Genomic DNA, 18,994 nt, shown 5'->3' with positions numbered 1-18,994 from the left:
GTTTCTACCAATATCATACTGTCACCATTTCTTGGGTTGAGCACCTGATAAAATCGAAACTCAAAGTTTCGGTTTCAAGGCAAAAATGTGGCCTATCTTTAAACTCTGAAATTCAGCTGCAGGTGGTGAGATGTTTGCATTTCAAGAGGCAAGTTAGAACTAGGACCTATGGAAGAAACCCCAGGCTTACAGTTCCTAAGTCACACTCTCTCTCGACCTTTCTGCATGTCAATTTATTTTACCTGTTTCTCTTTCTCTTTATTATTATTTCCTTGCTTATGGTTTTTGCATTTTCTCTGTTTCATATTACAAGTTTTATTTATAATTCATTAGCAAAACAACTAAATATAAAATAATAATCTTAACTGTTTTCTTCTGATTTTTGTTTGTTTTGCCAAGCATATGTATCTTGTTTCAGCAATGTTATTATGCATATTTTTTCAAATGTTAATACCTGTGAGAAAATAAAGTTATCTTTAAGTTGAAATTGATCCAGAAGATCTGAATGCAAAGAAATTTCAGGACTAATTTAACTGATGAATTTCTCATATGTTTTCCTTTTATAGGACTTACCAGATTGATAGAGTGAAAAAAGAAACCAGTTATGTCTAAGAGTACAAAATAACTCTCTCAATAAGTATAAAGATTCTAAGCGATCAGAGAGCAATTGTGTTATATTTCATGGATAGTATTTCTTTTTCTTTTTCAGATCTTAAAGTCATGGTGCATTCTGTCATTGATAGGACCTTGTGGTTGAGGAAATATGAAAGTTAATTTCATGGGGCTCATATGATTATAAGGCTCGATACCACCACAATAGACTTTGACAGCTGCACTCACAGACCTTGGGAACTTAGGATAGGAATCTATGGAGCTTGACTTGGGAATCAGAACATCACAGAAGCTTAGAGATAAACGACAGAATCTTAAGGAGTCATGGGATCTTGGAACCTCAGAATCTTGGGACTAGATGGATATCTGAGCTGTCATTTTACAGAAGGGAAGACTGAGTCCCACAGAGTGAAAGCAATTTGTCCAGTTATTTCCCACTTCTAACAGCAAAGCAGGGTTAACATGCTTGTCTCCTGATTTCTGCCCAGGAATCCTAGTGCACAGATAGTCCTGTCCTCTAGTCCAAGAAGCTGGCCAAGAGGGTGGAGGGTAGGGAGAACTGAGGGGGAAAGAAATAAAGTGGGTGAAACTCATGGAAGGCTACGTGAGGTGGTACCTCAACTTTGATGCTTGGAAAAACAACAGAGTGTGGTGTCACAAGGCCCCACTTTCCTTGCTACCTTGACCTCCTGCTGCACTCAGCATCCCCATCCCACCCCCTACTTCCGCCCACACAACCACTAAGCTACTGCTCCCATCCCAGTAAGCATCCCCTGGGCCCACCACAACTCTCTCAACCCCTGTGCCTTTGTTCATGGTGTTCCAGGGCTGCCAAGTACAGCTGTGCAAGTCGGGCACAGCACAAGGGTGTCATAATCACATCGCAGACATCACAGACTTCTGCCAGTAATTGCTGGCAGATAGCAGTAAAATGTCTTGAGGAAGAGGCATCTTCTTATCATTTGGTGCCATATGGGGTAGCAGGGACCGTACTGTTTGCTCTGCCTGGAGTATCATCTCCCCTGTGCTCCACCACGCACATTTCTGCTCCATCTTTCAAGACCCCCCTCAAATATTTCCTCTTCCAGGAGGATATCCATAGCAACATCCCCTTCCGCCAGGCTTCCTGCATAGATTAATGATTAATAACATCAATCAATATTAACTGTTGATAGGGGAGTCAACAGTGCCCGGCAGAGATTTCCAAAAGAGATGATTCTAAATGAAACATGGACCCAGGATTAAATAACGCTAAAGCAGCTACGAGAAAGGAATGTACTTTTAAACTTTTATTGATTAAATGCAATGGAAAAAAAAATCTCAGTTTGGTGCAAGCATGTCTGTCACACTTTGCTCTAACACTTGCTCGTCACCCATTTTGCCAGAGCGAGCAGGCTGCAGGCTCAGAGCCTCCTGCAGGCAGTGGTGTCTGCTGGAAACTCGATACTTGGTCTTCTTGAAGTTATACTTGATTTAATTATATCATGGCCTTCTATCTATAGTGTATGACACTGATTTTCCATTTCCCGTAGTGTTATAAAGTTTTATTTACAAATCAATGCATGTAAGCACAAAATAGTAAGCCTATTTAAATAAAAATATTAAGTAAATAACAAACCAGGTGGTATGCAGGTCAGGTAAAAAACCGTGAGGGCGGCTGGTGCACAGAGGACTAGAGTCTGAAAACACAGAGTTGTTAAAGAATGGGGACTCTGAGTCAGACCGCCTGACTTCAAAACTTGACTTGCTAGCTGTGTGACCTTGAGCAAATCACCTCCTCTCTCTGAGCCTCAATTTACTCACATATTAAGTGAGAATAATCACAATGTCAGCTTCCTAGAGTAGTCCATAAGATAGACTAAGATCGTGCATATACGGAATTCTCAGTGTTTGCTCTTTTTATTATTGTTGCAGTTAGTTATTAAGACTGAGGAAGTCACATTCCAGCAATGGTGGGGGACCTCGAGGCACACATCTGTTCACAGACCCAGGAGACGTATTGGCTTTAGGAACTTTTATTTGCCTGGGAAAGATGAGGGACTGAGCCTGAAGAAGTGAGGGGCAAGGGAGCAGAGTGCAGTGCGGACTCACTTGGGGGGCTCGGTGGCCAGGAGGGGGAAGCTGCCCTCGCGGTGCCACTGCCTGTCACGGAGGCGGCGCAAGGACTGCATCTGCGGCTGGAAGGCCCCCCACTCGTTCCAGTGCCGGAAGTCGCCAGGCTCCAGGAGGTACTGGTACCCACGGTAACCGGGGTACTGATAGCCGACCCAGCTGGGAGGAAAGCGAGAAGGACCGAGTGGAGACCACCAGCCTCGCTGCCTGGCACCCAGGCCCCAGCCAGGCCAGGCTGCCCACCTCTCCCTGAAGGGTGCTGTCTGTCTCGCACCTCTGGGGGCTCAGGCTTGGGTCACATGGGTCTTCCCTGTCCTGGCATGGCCCTTCCGCTGTGTGTCCCTTGGGCAAGGACTTCATCTCTCCGACAGGCTTCAGTTTCCTCTTCTAGAAAGTGGGCATAGTCACAGCAGTTGGTTTATTAAAAGTGCTTTGGGGGCCAAATGGAAAAATGCATGGAAAGTGTTTGCTGAGCATGTTGCCTGCTCATGGTAGGGAGAGTAATGCATATCCTTGGGAATGTGGTGACACCAGGCTCAGAGAGCAGAGCCAAAGGAAGTGAGGAGAGGACTTAGAGACTGGGTAGCTGTGAGATGAGTAAGAGGGAAGAGGTTCATTTTTAAAATGGGTTTCCTTTGTGTGTAAGTAGATTTGTGTGTAGAGGTTGGGATCACACACTCTGGTATCAAACATCCCAGGGTTCAAAGCTTAGCTCTGCCATTTATTTACTAGCTATGAAAATCTAGGTAGACAAGCCATCAGAATCTCAGTTTGTCGTCTGTGAAATAAGAATGATAATGCATCTACCTCACTGGTTTGTTATAAAAATTCAATAACTATTCATTTAGAGTGCTTAGCACAGGGCTTGGTACATAGTAAGCACTCAATAAAAGTTATTATCAGTGACTAAGTCTAACTTCTGTCTGGTTTTTTTTTTTTTGAGTTGGAGTCTCACTCTGTGGTCCAGACTGGAGTACAGTGGCACACTCATGGCCACCCAGTAATGACCTGCTGGGCTCCAGTGACCTTCCACCTCAGCCTTCCAAGGAGCTGGAACTATAGGCGTGCATTACCACGCCCAGAGGATTTTTGATTTATTTTAGAGATGAGGTCCTGCCAAGTTGCCTGGGCTGGTCTTGAACCCACAGACTCAGACAATCCACTTGCCTCAGCCTCCCAAAGTGCTGGGATTACAGGCTGAGCCACTGAGCCCAGTCCTAACTTCTGTCTTTGTCTCTGCTGGGAGGAAAGATCTTGCCAGGCCTCTCCCAAATCCTTTGTTCATTTGTCAAAGCCCGGTTTAAGTTCCAGCCTCTTCAGATTGAGCTTCAACCTGTCCTCCACCCCAACACACACACACCCAAGTCCTAGAAACCTTCCTTTCTCCTCTGACCTGCAATGTCCTGGCTGGAATATCTCTTACCAAGGACTGCTGAACACCATCTCACAGGTATATCTGAGTCTCCCTGCTAGGCTAAGTAAGATCCTTGAAGGCAGGAATGTGGCCTTATTCATCTCTGCCTCCCCCATATGCCTAGCATAGAGCCTGGCTCACAGACAAGACTCAGTAAATTCCAGATGGCACAAATGGTGGGAATATGGGTTCAGGGCAGGTGAAAGGAACAAGAAAAAGGCCAGGGCCCTGATGGTATTACAGGAACTCAGAAGGAGTCTGGGGATAGAGTGACAAAAACTTAAATTTGCCTAGAGGTGGCCAGGGCAGTCTGGCATGGTTGTTTGGAGGCAGAGGGATGGATATAGTGACCTCCTTCGGGCATCCAGCCCTTCCCTATATTCTCATGGACATGGGGCTCTGTCTTGAGAGCTCCAGATCCTGAGAGTCCAGAGAAGAAAGGGCCCTTTTAGATCAGGGAGTTTGGTGTGCCCATTGTATAGCAGGCAAGACTGAGAGGCAGAGAGGCATGTGGGCTCAGCCAGGTTCCTCAGCCCATCAGTAGCAGGGTCAAGGTCCTCTCATGATTCAAATGCACCTCTCAGAAGTCATTCTGCTCATGTCCCCAGAGGCTCCCGGTCTGCCTCAACATCCTCTCTCCTGGATGCATCCAGCCTCACCTACCCACATCCACTCTGATCCCCTCGGATGATAATTCCTCCCACCTCAATCTGGGTTTAGCGGCTCCTGTTGTCTCCATCTTTTGGCTTTTTAGAGCCAATTGCCAGATTTGTTTACACCGTCATAGAATCCATCAAAGTCAGACTCTACTCCCCAGGAAAATGACGCCTTGTTGGCAGAGTCCCAGGCACCAGCACCGGGAGACTGAGGGAGGTATGTGGCCTTTTCAGGGAACCTGGTACTCTATCCTGTAAGGGGGAGTCTCCAGGTTTTGTCTGTGCTTGAAGCTGGGGGCATGGACCTGGCAAGAGGGAGGCTTACGTTCCACTGGAGACCTTCACGCTGCCCACACGGTCACAGAAGCCACAGGCCCAGAGACTGGGCATGTCGTCCTCCTGGATATCCACAGTGTTGCCTTTGAAGTTGGCACCTTCAAACAGAGAGATCTTGTGCCCATGGGAGTCCTGGAGTAGGAGAGGCTGGGTCAGGCGTGTGAAGTATAAATGGGGCAAAGAGAACTTACTGGGGCCTTGTGGGTTTGGAGAGAGAGACAGTCAAGCCCGTATGGGCCACTATGGGACTCTCCTGGGATCACTGCTGCCTGGTCTGGAAAGATTTGGAAGGAAATGGATGGCAGCCCTCACATCACAGGACTCTCAAGGTGAAATGAGTGAGTCCATACAGAGCACTGAGTACATGCTTCGCATATACCAAGTGCTCAAACAATGCATTTACTTATTATTATTGTGGTCAGGGACACAGAGGTGCAGAGAGGTCAAGGTTACTGATCAACAGCATACAGCCAGCAGGAAGCAGAACCTTTCAGAGAAGCATTTTATTTCTAAGCCCAATCAATGTTCCTGTGTCATCAAGAGTTTAACCAATGGCCCTTTTGTAAATGCTTCTCTTTTTTTTTTTTTTTGAGTTGGAGTCTCACTCTGTCATTCAGACTGGAGTGCAGTGGCCGCTTTCGGCCACTGCAGCCTCAACCTGCTGGGCTCCAGCGATCCTTCCGCCTCAGCCTTCCAAGTAGCCAGAACTACAGGAGTGCGCTACCATGCCTGGCTAATTTTTGATTTATTGTAGAGATGAGGTCTCGCCAAGTTGCCCAGGTGGGTCTCGAACCCGTGGGCTCAGGCAATCCACTCACCTCAGCCTCCCAAAGCGCTGGGATTACAGGCTGAGCCACTGAGCCTGGCTTGTAAATGCTTCTTATAAACTGGGTGAAAGTTACAAAATGACCTTGGACCACCATGGGGCACCGGTAGAACACAGATCTGGGTTCAATTCCCGCCTCTGACACTTATGTGCTAGTGACCTTGGGCATTTTACCCTGCCCCTTCTGAGCCTCTGTTTGCTAATCTATAGAATAGGGTTACTACTGCCTCCTGGGATTGCAAATAACAACTACTCAACTCATGACTGAGCATCAACCAAGTAACAAGCCCACCCCTGAATTTGGGCACATGATTCAGTTCTGAGTTGCTCTTGTTTTTTGTTTGTTTGTTTGTTTGTTTGAGTTGGAGCCTCACTCTGTCACCCAGGCTGGAGTGCAGTGGCACACTCACATTCACAGCCACCACAGCCTCAACCTGATAGGCTCAGGCAATCCTTCCACCTCAGCCTTCCAAGTAGCTGGAACTATAGACACATGCTACCACTCCTGGCTAATAGTTTTATTTATTAGAGACGAGGTCTCACCAAGTTGCCCAGGCTGGTCTCAAACCCTTGGGCTCAGGCAGTCCTCTCGCTTCCATCTCCCAAATTGCTGGGATTATAGATATGAGCCACTGCGCCCAGCCAATGCCTTGTTTTTTAATTTGCCTGTGATTTCGGGGGGCAGGAATCATCTATCTTTTCAAAAATAATTATGGGGTTTTAGGCCCAAGAGAATGTAGAATCACAGAGATGAACATGGAATCATAGCAGAGTGATGCCAATCTTGGTGTCAGAACAAACCTGGGTTCAAATCCCAGTCCCAGCAATTACCAGCTATGTGACATTAAGTCAGTCATTTTCCATTCCTGAAGCTCGGTTCCCTTGTATTTGAAATGAGTGCTATGCCAGTAGCTTATAGTAGCACTTTGGGAGACCGAGGTGAGAGGGTTGCCTGAGCCCAGGTGTTTGAGACCATCCTGGGCAATTTGACGAGACTCGTCTCTACAATAAATACAAAAAATTAGCCAGGCATGGCAGCACACACCTGAAGTTCCAGCTATTTGGAAGGCTGAGGTGGAGGGATTGCCTGAGCCCAACAGGTTGAGGCTGCGGTGGCTATGAGCATGCCACTGAACTGCAGTGTGGGAGACAGAGTGAGGTTCCAACTCAATCAATCAATCAATCAATGAAGGCTATCATAGCCTCTGCCTCAGAGGAGTGCTGTGGGGATCACATGAAAGCATAGCATATGTGATCTATCAATGGACACTATGATTTTCTACTATTATTCACCCCTACCAAGAGGAGGTGGAGTCCAGGATGTAAGTGCATTCCTCCATGAAAGACTCCAATGGAAGATCGTAAATAAAGAAAGGGGTCATCATTGGAGAGGGAAAGAAAGTGGATCAGGAAAGGCTTCATGGCAGAAGGGACACTTGAGAGAGGCCTTGGAGGTTAAGCAGGAGTGTGCAAGGCTGAGAAGGAAAAGGGCTGAGGGAAGGCACTGAGGCAGAGGAAAAGGCATGAAGGCTGGGAGGTTGGAGCAGGCAGAACAAATATCTGTGTGGCCAGGGCGCAAAAGGTTGAGGGTGTGATGTGAGGCAGGGTTGGGAGTGCAGGGACCCTTGGAGTCATGTGTGACAAATGCCCCTAGTGCAATTCCCAACTTATGGTAAGTGTTTAGTTGGTGTTAACAGCTATATTTAGGTTACAGTCTTGAGGGCCTTTGGAAGGTTAAGTCAGCCGATGGCTCCCCTTTGCTAGTGGGTTCAAGATCAAGCTCTCTGCCACTGCCTATGAGGCACTGCAAGACCTGGCCTCTGCCAGTACCTCCCCTCCCGTTTTGCACCCCTCACTCCTGCACTTCCTCTGCTGCAGCCCTGATGGCTGCTTTTCATTTTCTTGGTCACAATTGTTCATCCTTGCCCCAGGAGCTTTGCCCACACAGCTCCCTGGAAGACTTTTCCACCCGCTCTTCGCAGGGCTGACTGGGTTCCCAACCCTGGGAGCTGGCTTCTCTGACCACGCCCTGACCACTCCCACCCTCAACATTATAGCCCCTAGTTCCCAGCTTCTGCTTTCCTAGCAAGACAGCATGGCTCCCGTGCAGCACCTACCATGTGTGCAAATACAGATGGACTTCACAATAATGTTTTTAATAGCCGCTCCCCACGTACAGCGTAAGTCCCATGAGGGCAGGGGTCCAGTCTGTTGATGCATAGCTGTGTACCCAGAGTCCAGAACACAGCCTGGTAGAAACAGGCCAGTCAATAGTGACAGAGTATCTAAGTTTAAGTAGAAGATGGTCAGGGTTTTATTTTGGAAAGATCCCTCTAACTTCCCAGGCTGAGGTCTGGAAAGGAGCCAGGGATCCTAGAAGGGAGGGAATTGGGTCACGTCAGAGTTGATGATGACCTGGGCCAGGACAGTGGCAAGGAATAGGGAGGAAGGGTTAGATCACTGGATCTCAGCCTTGGCTGCACATGGAGACTACCTGGGGGCAGGGTGATGGAGGGGTGGAAAAGATATCAGTGTCTGGGTCCTACCCCAGAGTTCTGGAATTGGCCAGGGGGGAATTAATTGTTGGTCTGGTAACTGGATTTTTAAAAATGTCTAATAATATTTTTTATTTAAACAAATATATCTAAAATATTATAATGTCAATATGTAACCAATATAACATCAATATACTGTTTACATTCTTTTTTTTTCCACTCTGTCTCCCAGGCTGGAGTACAGTGGCACGTTCACGGCCACCACAACCTTGAACTGCTAGGCTTAGGTGATGCTTCTGCCTCAGCCCTCTACTGTTTACATTTTTTTTTTTTTGAGTTGGAGTCTCACTCTGTCGCCCAGTCTAGAGTGCAGTGGCCGCTCCCGGCCACCGCAGCCTCAACCTGCTGGGCTCCAGCAATCCTTCCACCACCTCAGCCTTCCAAGTAGCTGGAACTACAGGCGTGCGCTACCACACCCGGCTAATTTTTTGATTTATTGTAGAGATGAGGTCTCGCCAAGTTGCCCAGGCATGTGGGCTCAGCAATCTACTCACCTCAGCCTCCCAAGGCGCAGGATTACAGGCTGAGCCACCGAACCCGGTTTGTTTACATTCTTTAAAAAGGTTTTATTTTTATTTTTTACAATGTCTTTGAAACCTAGTGTGTATTTTATACTTACAGCACATGTCCATTTAGTCTAGTCAAAATTCAAGTGTTCAATAGCACATATGGCTAGTGCCTACTAGCAAACTTTTAGAAGCTACTGGAAATGCCCTGGCTGATCACTCTTCAAACAATCTTGGACATAGATTGCCATAAAAAGACCATTCATTGATTGGGAGATAAATCTGTGAGTTCTTACAAAGAGTCTGTCATGGAAGCTAATAATTCAGCCTCAACTTCTGAGAAGAGCATTGGGAATGATCTGGTAGATTAATCTATTAAGATAAATTTGGAGACAGCAGAACAGCTGGTTGTTGGCACCTGATGGCCTCAAATGAACATTCATGAAAATGCTTCATGAATATTCCCATCATGGAAGACAGAAGTTGGTTGCCAGCAGAGGCGAACATTGCTGCGTAAGATGGGGCTGGTTCATGACTCATCATCAGCATCACCAACACAATTCTGGAAAAGTTGTGAATCACCCGGGAATAGCTCCACCTACCTTGACCTTGAATCTTCTTGACTTAAATATTATGAGAAACGAATTCAGTGTATTGTCTTACCATCAAGAGGTTCAAGCTGCCTTCCTACAATGTCCTTCCTCTTAGCCATTATACGACCTGCAACCTGCAGGTCTGGGGTTTCAGATGGACATTAGGATTTTAGAAGCTCCCCAGCAGGGTCAACTGTGCAGCCTGGGATGCTAAACATTCTATACAGGGAATTAAGAAAGATGCTGGCATTTTCAGCTCTAACAGCCGGAAGGTTTTGTGTTTATCATCTGCCCAGGCTCCTAGCACAGTGCGGGTGTCAGGGATGCTGATGAACTGATGAGCACAAGAACCCATGACCCTTTACTACCCAGAGGCCACCACACCTCCCTGCCTGCCGTTCTCTCCTTTTTGCCCTTGCTCACCCCCAGACCTGATTTGTCCATTCTCATCCCCAGTGGTTCCCCAGCATCCACCCAGGAGCCACTCACCATCTTCACGGGCCGGAAGGACATGAGCCGGTCACTGCGGTAGCTGCTCGACCACGTGTCCCAGCGAGGGTACTCACCCTTCTCCAGTATGAACATCTCCCCGCGGAAGTTGGACTGCTCAAAGGCCACCCACCTGGCACGAAGGAGAGCCGGGGGTGCAAAGGCAGAAGAGAGAAAAATCATTAGCTGAAGCCCCTTCCCCACTTGCCTTCTACCCTCCCCTGGCCCCCCACCACTGGCAAGTCTATAGGGGAAAGTCTAAAGTCTCACAAGGACAGAACATATCTGGGTTTGACTCTAGGCTATACCACCTATTGGCTGTGTGACTACAGGTAAGTAACTTTGACTCTCTGAGCCTTGGTTTCTTTATCTACACTAAAAGGCCTATTTTCTTGGAGTTGGCAAAGGAGTAAATGAGACAACATATGTAACTATTTCCCCAGATGTAGCATTCACACATGCTTTGAGGACCTTGGGGCAAATTACACATAAAGAGACATTTAAAACCTGATTATGTAAGCAGAAAGTCTCTGAGCTCATGTGCCTTTAACACTTACTGGTCTCTGTTTTTGTAACAAAGGAAGAACAGGCCACTAACCCAGGGCCTCCAGAAAGGGTCTAATAGCACTGCTTTATGTTCACTATGTAATTTTCTGTGGACTCCTTTTACTTATAGCAGGTGATACTAGTTTTATAAAAGTAGTGTAAAAATTATTTAAAAATATGGGCTGGGCATGTTGGCTCATGCCTATAATCCCAGCACTTTGGGAAGCCGAGGTGAGAGGAATGCCTGAGCCCACAGGTTCGATACCAGCCTGGGCAACTTGGCGAGACCTTATCTCTACAATAAATCAAAAAATTAGCTGCATGCCTGTAGTTCCAGTTACTTGGAAAGATGAGGTGGAAGGATCAACTGAGCCCAGCAGGTCGAGGCTGCAGAGGCCATGAGTGTGCCACTGCACTCCAGCCTGGGCAACAGAGTCAGACTCCAACTAAAAAAAAATACTTAAAAATGTTTATTTGTGCTTAAAAGAAGCTTTTAAAAATGAAATATGGTTAATAAATAACAGTCTCAGAGGTGCAGGGGTAAGGAAAAAAGGATACAGGAGCTTGATTCATATGCTGCGTTAAGACTGGCCTGTCTTACAAGAGACACTCAGTAACTGGTGCGGGCAGTGGGGAGGAAGTGATGGTGGAATCTGCCTCTCAGGAGAATTAATGCGAGCATGCAGATGAAGGGGATCAGACCTTTACAAGGGCCAATTAGAAGTCTGAAATCAAATGATGGGGGCTTTTCCTGACTTTCCTAGTGCAGCTGATTAAGGATAGGAAATGAGCTTGTGTTACAGGCACCAGGGATGGGGTGGGGGAGACAGGATGACCCCCATTCCATAGATGAGAAAGCCGAGGTTAAGTGACCCCTTGCCCTTCGCTCTATGTGTGTTCAGGAGTTCTCAGGGAACAAAAGAGTGGATACTGACACTAGCATCATCTCCCTGAGAGTTGCTGGAATCTCTCTCCCAGGAGGGAGATGGGGTGATGGACTACCACCATGGACTGAGAAAGAATGTATCACAGAAGCCTCAGGTCTTTGTCTGAGGGATAAGCCAACCACACTTCAGTGAATTGAAGATGTAGATTTATCCTCCCAGAATAGAGTTGAATCTGTCTCAGTCCTGGTTGGTCTGAGTAGAAGAATGAATGAATGAATGGATGGATGGATGGATAGATGGATGGATGGCTTGATGGATGGATAGGTAGATGCCTGGGTGAGTGGATGGATTTATGAATGGATAGCTGGGTGATAGAGAATGGATGGAGGAGGGAGGGATAAGTAGATGGATAAAGAATGGATAGATTGATAAATAGGTGATGGATAGATTCATGGGTAAGTGGATGAATAGATGGATAGATGGATGCCCAGGTAGATGGATGGATTTATGGATGGATGAATGGGTGATAGAGAATGGATGAAGGGAGGAAGGGGTAAGTAGATGGATAGAAAATGGATAGATTGATGGACAGATACATGGGTAAGTGGGTGGCTGGATGGATAGATGAATGTATGTATGGATGGATAGACAGACGGACAGACAGACAAATGGGAAGTGAACCTTGTAAGGTGGTATCATGTAAGAGTTAAATGCATAGACTCTAGAAACAGATAGATCTGAGTTATAATTCCAGTTCACCATTTATTTGCTGTCTGACTCTAAGCAGGACTGAAGCTCACTAAGCTTCAGTAAGAGAAGAGATGATTGCATCTATCTTGTTAGAAGGCTATGAGCGCCTAAGAGAGGGAATGCAAGGAACAGAACCAGCACAGAGAAAGCTCAAAAGGTAAGACTGCTTATGATGGAAAGGGAAGGGAAGCAGCTGAGGGGAAAGACAGACATCGATGTGGTCTTGTCACCCTGCCTGCCCTCCTTCCAAACCTCCTGTCTTCTTTGGGGACACTGGTTACAGAGAGGAATTTTAAATGTTTGTGTCGATGTCTTTTCTCATCTCCTACAGCTCCTTTCAGATTGTGAGCAAGGAGAGAAGTAAGGCAGGAATTTTAACTTACAGATATGGAAACTGAGCCTCAGAGGAGTTCAGTCCCCATCCTAAGGGCAAGTGGTGGTGCCAGGTGTCATGCCTCCCACCCTGCTCAGCAGGCAGCCTCTCCCCACCTTCTCCTGCCCTGTCCTCTTTATCCTTTGCCCCACAGCCCTGGCATCCTGACACAGAGCCAGGCCCCTGGACCACAGGCCCAAAGAACACACCAGACACCAGCTGCATCTCTGTTTGAGGAGAAATACTCTTGGTTTGAGTCACTGGCACCGAAAAAAGCCTAAAAACCCAAGTTGGCCACATCCGGTAGCTTGTGCTCCCTGCTGGGTTGTGGGACTGAGGGTGGAATGAGTGCAGGAGGTAGAAATGGCCCTGGAAATGCACCCTAGTATAGGGTGACTAGGCTGAATTCACAGCACAATAAGGGTAAGTGACCATCAGTCACCAGCTGTGTTTGGGCACAGATAAGGTGCCAGGCCCATGCTGCAGCATCTCCCTTGGGTCTCAGAATAATCTTGTGAGGGGCAGTGGAAACTGTCACTCTCATGTCAGAGATGAAGAAACCGAGGCTTGAAGACTGAGTTGAACAGGCAAGTGGGGGGTCAGGATTCAAACCCAGGTTTATCTGACCTGAACCCCCATCTCAGAATGGGCTCAGCACACAAGCTGACCACAGCTTCGGAAGCTTTTGGAGTGGGAAATGGGAGCAAAGGGCCTGTGTGGGTCTTGTGCTGGGGCTGGCCCAACACCTGGACCTCAGCACACAGGGAGCAGTCCCCTGTACCTGAGGGACAAGGATTTCCACTTTATATGAGGGTTGCTGAGACCCACAGAGGCCCATAGAGTCAGGAACAGGCAGCGAAGTATAGTAAGAGCTTTGGAATGAAATCAATCAACTGAGTCAAGTCCTGGCTCTGTCCTTGGCAATAGACTTAACTCCGCTGGACCTCCGCTTTCCCATCTGTCAAATGGGAAAAAGAACAAACAGCCCCTTCCTCATACAGTGTTCTGCAAAGGTAAAGCCCTCAGTCAGTGCCTGGCACCTGGAGGGGGTGCTCCACAGATACCTGCATGACTCCCAGGACAGCTTGGTGCCTAGGAGAGGGGACAGGAAGTGGACACTTGGCTCTCTGGTCTCCTCCTTCCCTCACTGATGGACTAGGCTTCCTTCTATAGTCGAAGCAGCATTTTTCCAGAGTGCAGAACCATGACTTACTGACTGTGTGATCTTATGCTAATCGAATTACCTCTCTAAGCCTGTTTCTTCATCTGGAAAATGGGAATGAGAATAATACCTCCCTTCTCAGGTTTGAATGAGGATTGGACTTAATCATACCCCCCTTCTCAGGTTTGAATGAGGATTGGACTTAATCATACCCCCCTTCTCAGGTTTGAATGAGGATTGGACTAGCACAGTTGTAGGCATGGAGCAGGTGACTGGGGAATGACAGCTACTACTGCGTTATTTTCTTACTGTGGCAGAGGGTTGCCCCTTCCCTGCCAACACTCACGGTCCAGAGGTGACAATGAGGCTGCGCACTCGGTCGAAGCCACGGTCTCCCAAGTTCAAGCACTCTGCCGAGAATTCTACCCGGCGGCCCTGGAAGTTTTCCTGTTCGAAGACCACCAGCTGTGGGAGAGAAACCCCCATGACAAAGGGGCAGAGTGAGGGGGAGGAGTACCTCCAAGCTGGAGGGGCTCTGGGTCAAGAATTCATGAAGCACCTACCTAAGCGCGGGCTGCGCGCAGGTCACCGGAAAGCGTGTTGGAAGCCATGGTTGTGAAATGATCCCGTCCTCCCATCCCCCACTTCTGAACTTAAGATTTGCGACATCATTCGGAGGGGGTTCCCTACCAGATCTTTCTCTGTGCTGTTCCTCCTGCCAGTTAATGCCTTCTCCACCCCACATCCCCATCTAGGAGTTTCCACCACCTAACTCACGCTCCTTAATTCATATTCTAGGCTGCATGTCATGTTTTAGGCTCAGATGTCACCTTCTCTAGGAAGCCTTCCCTGATTGCCCATCCCCAACATGGCTTTGGCTAAGCTGTGCTCTCACCATAAGCAGCACAAGTAACTCACCACACAGTCACTGCTGCTTTACTTTTGGGTCTCTCTCTATATATATATGCACTCCTCTCCCCCTTACCCAGCCCCTCCAAAGACCAGGAGTGCTCCAGGGCAGTGCCCGGGGTGGATCCATTTCTGTATCTTCAGCACCCACCCCAGACCTGATACTCAGGGCACACTTACTGGTCCACCCTCCATGACATAGGGGAGAACTTGAGCTAATCTCTCCTCACTAAGCCTGGTGCTTTGGCTCTTGATGTCTCAAGCTAGGAAAACATTGCCGTTCACTTGACCTGAGGCAACTGTCTGCCTTCTTTGAGCCTCAGTTTCCCCAGTTATAAAAGGGGGAGGTTCACATAGCCTTGACCACTCCTGCACTTATCCCAGGAGACAAGGATAAGGACATCCAAGACGTGCTGTCCACAAGAGCAAAGCTGGAACTCCCACTCCCAACCATGGCCCTCAACAGGAGGGCGATCCTGCCCTGGAATATCACACGGCAGCCAAATGAATAACCCACACGGATGTGCAACAGGATATGGGGGGATCAGGGCTCTCACTTCAGGTCGGAAGTGGAAAGGAAAAGGGAAAACCCAGAATCCCCACCCACAGAATGTTTCAGTAAGTTAAAAACAAGAAATACATATGTATTACACACACACACACACACACACACACACACACACACACACACACACACACACTTTTAAAAGACGAATGCATAATACTTAAAAAGCAAACAAGCAGACGATGGATTTCTGGAGTGGGGGGAGGGGCATAGTGGGCTCAAGGGAGTACCTTGGAGGTAAGCAGAGGGTTTTTACCAGTTCTGGCTTTTATACCGTGGTGAGCTGCAGTACTTGCTGCATTATTAAAAGTTAAACACACATCAATGATTAAGTATGTAAAGAAAAGCAGCCGTGCACAGATCACATGAGAGCGGGTCACGAACCAAGGGCTGCAAAATGACCCAGTCCTGTGCACCCAAGGTCAAACCAAACCAAACCACGTCCCAGGGGACTAGACGCCTGGCTCTCCAGGAGCCCTCTCAGCCTCCGCTACTTTGAGCAGCTTTCAGGAAGGGCTGAGGCCAGACTGTTGCTGAGGAACCTCCTGGGACAGGTGGCTCCTGCCGCTAAGCCAGCCACTTCCTTCTCTTCTGTTTCTTGCTTTCCATCAACTCTAAGCCATGCTTGTGCAGGTCTAGCCTGACTGGCAGGTGTCCCTGAAGCTGTGAAGTGCTATGTTTTTGCTGTTGTTGTTGTTGTTACTGCACAACTTCAGAATGGGTTCCCTCTTTCCAAGTCTGTTAAACCCTTGGCTATTTTCATGGGCTCCCAGCTTGGCTGGGCCATGTTTGAGTCAAGGAAGGAGGAGTGAAAGGGGGCCAACGAGGAGGAAGAGGAGAAAAGAGACAGAGGAGGGGATGGATGAGGAGGTGATGAAGGAGAAAAGTGGAAAGGAAAAAAAAACAGATACAGGAGGAGAATGAGAAGAGGAAGAGGAAGAGGAGGAGAAAGGAGGAGAAGAAGGAGGAAGAGGAAGGAGAAAGAGGAAGAGGAGGAAGGGGGAAGGAGGAAGTAGAGGAATGGTGTCCAGCCACCCCATCCCTATCCCCGGGTCCTTACCCTGTAGCTCCCAGAAGGCAGGTCCCCTGCTTTGGTGCTGGGCAGAGGCACCGACGTTGGGGCCAGGGTGGAGCCGGGGCCAGGGGCTGCTCCTGAGGGCGGGGCCCCTTTCCCCTTGGCATCAGGCCCTGGGTTCACCGCTGCTGTGGCCGAGGCCGAGGCCTTTGCAGCCTGAGACATGGTTTCCGCCTGCAAAAATCTGTAAAGACACCTTTGGCCTGGGTAGATTCGGGGATGGCACCCCAAGCTGCCAATCTCTCATCCCCTCCTCCTGTGCTTTCAGACTCCTTTGAACTCGTCTCCTCTCTTTCGCCCTCTGAAATATAAGCCTGAAAGTTTTGTTCCATCCCTAGTCTCCCACCACAAATGTCCTGTCCAGGGACCACTTACCCCTCCAGGCCTTTGACTGTGCCACCCCTCTGCCAGCCGCCCTATCCTCCATTACCCTGACAGGTCCTTCCTTAGCCCCCAGCAATTTCCCACTCCCCTTGTCACTCGGATTTGCTTGTGTGATTTCAATGCACCTCACCAGATTACAAGACACTGCATTTGGGAGTGTATAAGGTGTGCTGGGCACTGCTGCAAGGGTGAACTCATTCGACCTTGACTCTGAGCCACGGAGTTGCTACCATCACCTGCTCTGGGCAGCCAGGGGTTGAAGCAGGGAGGTGCCTGCTCAGTGGTAGGGCTCTGATCACCTTAGGCAGACAGACCCAGCAGCTGGGTTGTTAAGCACTCAGCCTTTTACTTGCTCTTATTCACCCGTCCATCCCCAGTCCTGGGCTCTACACTTGACACTAGGAGATGCTCAAAGAACAACTGCTCAGAGAGTGAACAAATGCCCACCCCAGCTCCTTTCTCAGTCTGCTGCCTCTGGCATTCTCTCAGGCTAGGTGTGTAGGTGCAAATACAGGTCTGAAACTGGGGCACAGCGGAGGACCTGGGAGGACATTTTTAGTGCATGTCAAGGGCTCTAAAAATGAGAACTGTGGCTGGGTAGGCATTGGGCGGAGAGGGCTTTGGTCAGTTCCAGTGGTTCCTTGTTGCTCCAGGGCTATGGATTCCTTTGAGAGTTTGATGAAAACTTTGACCTTGTCCCCAGGGGGAAAATGTTCTCCCTTTAATTCTGGAGATAATGTCAAGGGATTCGGGGACCCCCAGACAGCACAGATTAAGACCTGGTCCAGCTTACTCCTGAGCACTCTCAGTAAGGAGCTGGTTGTGTCCCTCCCCCAGGAAGGAAATCTGGGTCACCCCTGGGGCTGGCACCTGGACTCATTCCTTCCTGGAGATGTTCTTGTTCTGTCTCCCTCTCCCTCTCTTGTCTCCTCCCTCTCGCTGCCTGTTTATTTCTGTCATGACATCTCTCCCTCTCCGCCTATCTTTGTGTTTTTGTCTCCTCCGGCATCTTGCCCACTTTGTGTCTCTGTTTATCTGTTATCACTATCTTTACCTCTCTCTTTTCTTTCTCCATCTTCCTCCGTTCCTCCTCCTCTTCCTCTCCCTGTTTCCGCCTCCATTGCCCTGCCTCTCTGACTTTCGCGTCACTGCAGTCTCTGCCTTCCCCTGCCCCTGCCTCCTTTCTCCTCCCCCTCAGTTCTCAGCTGCATGATGGGTTCCCTCTTACCTGGGACTTGCTACTTTCTGCTGGAGGACAGGCAGGCGGGCGGTGCTGTGGGTGACTAGGGACCGACCCCCCATTTTATAGTCTGGCAGACATCAGGCCCTATAGTCTGTGGCACAAAGGGGGAGCTGGCTCAGCAGGCCTGGACAGGGAGTGAGGGCCTTTGGCCCGACCTCTCCTGGGTCACTGCAGACAGCAGCACTTTCCATTGTGAGGCCAGCGCACACAGCAGAAACCCAGGCCACAGTGCTTCGCCTTCCCACCCTACCCTGATTCCTCTCTCCATAGTCCCAGCCAGGGATGAACCCACAGGGTCTCTGGTGGCTACCAACACAGGGCAGGGAAAAGCGGACACCCCGGGAGGCAGGAGCACTGGGTTTGAATCCTGACTCAGCCGCTACACACTGTGTGGCTCTGGTAGGTCTCTACCTCTCGGAGCCTCCGTGTGTGCAGGTACAAAGTGGGCACAAGTGTCCCTGTTGGATGCTGCACAGAAGAGAGGGTGACAGGGCACACAGGAGAAATGTCTTACAAAGGCAGATGTGGGTGTACTATTAACAGCCCCATTTAGTGAGTGCTACTGTGTGCTGAGCCCATGCTGGCTCAGTCAGCTCCCAGGACAACCTACCTTATTTGGTACATCCATTATGCCCATTTCTCAAATGAGGAAAGCCAAGGCATAGAGGTCAGAGCCAGCACAGGCTGGTCTGCTCTGGGCCTGTGTGCTTCCTTTTCATGCTTGCTCTCTGACCTTGGCCCGGGCCTGACTTCCTGTTTCTGGGCAGGGGTAGGAACAGGCACGGGGGAGTCTTACTGTGCTCAGGTGGCTGGAGCATCCTGTTTTCTTGCCCACATTGGGCCCCATCCTTTCCTGACCTGCTTGTCTTCTCCCACTCAGCCCCCATCTTATGACCCCAGGGACACAGCTGGTGGCCAGGCGCATGACTGCCTGTCTCAGAGCCTCCCTCTCTGGGAAGCCCCCAATACCACAACTGGTTCATCCCTGGCCCCGGCACCTA

The 18,994-nt window shown here is 48.9% G+C and overlaps 1 protein-coding gene across 1 annotated transcript; it reads right to left on the bottom strand.

The window, feature by feature from the left end:
• Nucleotides 1-2,495: 2,495 nt before the first annotated feature.
• Nucleotides 2,496-18,001, bottom strand: CRYBB1 (crystallin beta B1). Its single transcript, XM_008052058.1, has 6 exons — nt 17,979-18,001; nt 16,352-16,550; nt 14,164-14,282; nt 10,100-10,232; nt 5,120-5,262; nt 2,496-2,883 (listed from the first exon to the last, which is right to left on the bottom strand). Exons 2-6 carry the CDS (start codon nt 16,529-16,531, stop codon nt 2,700-2,702), a joined length of 759 nt encoding a protein of 252 aa, XP_008050249.1. The 5' UTR covers nt 16,532-16,550; nt 17,979-18,001; the 3' UTR covers nt 2,496-2,699.
• Nucleotides 18,002-18,994: the final 993 nt, after the last annotated feature.

Source organism: Carlito syrichta, unplaced genomic scaffold, assembly GCF_000164805.1.
Source record: "Carlito syrichta isolate Samal-C Ts95f unplaced genomic scaffold, Tarsius_syrichta-2.0.1 Scaffold254631, whole genome shotgun sequence".
NCBI classification, from domain to species: domain Eukaryota; kingdom Metazoa; phylum Chordata; class Mammalia; order Primates; family Tarsiidae; genus Carlito; species Carlito syrichta.
The sequence above is the reverse complement of the archived record's forward strand: the minus strand, read 5'-3'. Positions and strand labels throughout refer to the sequence as shown.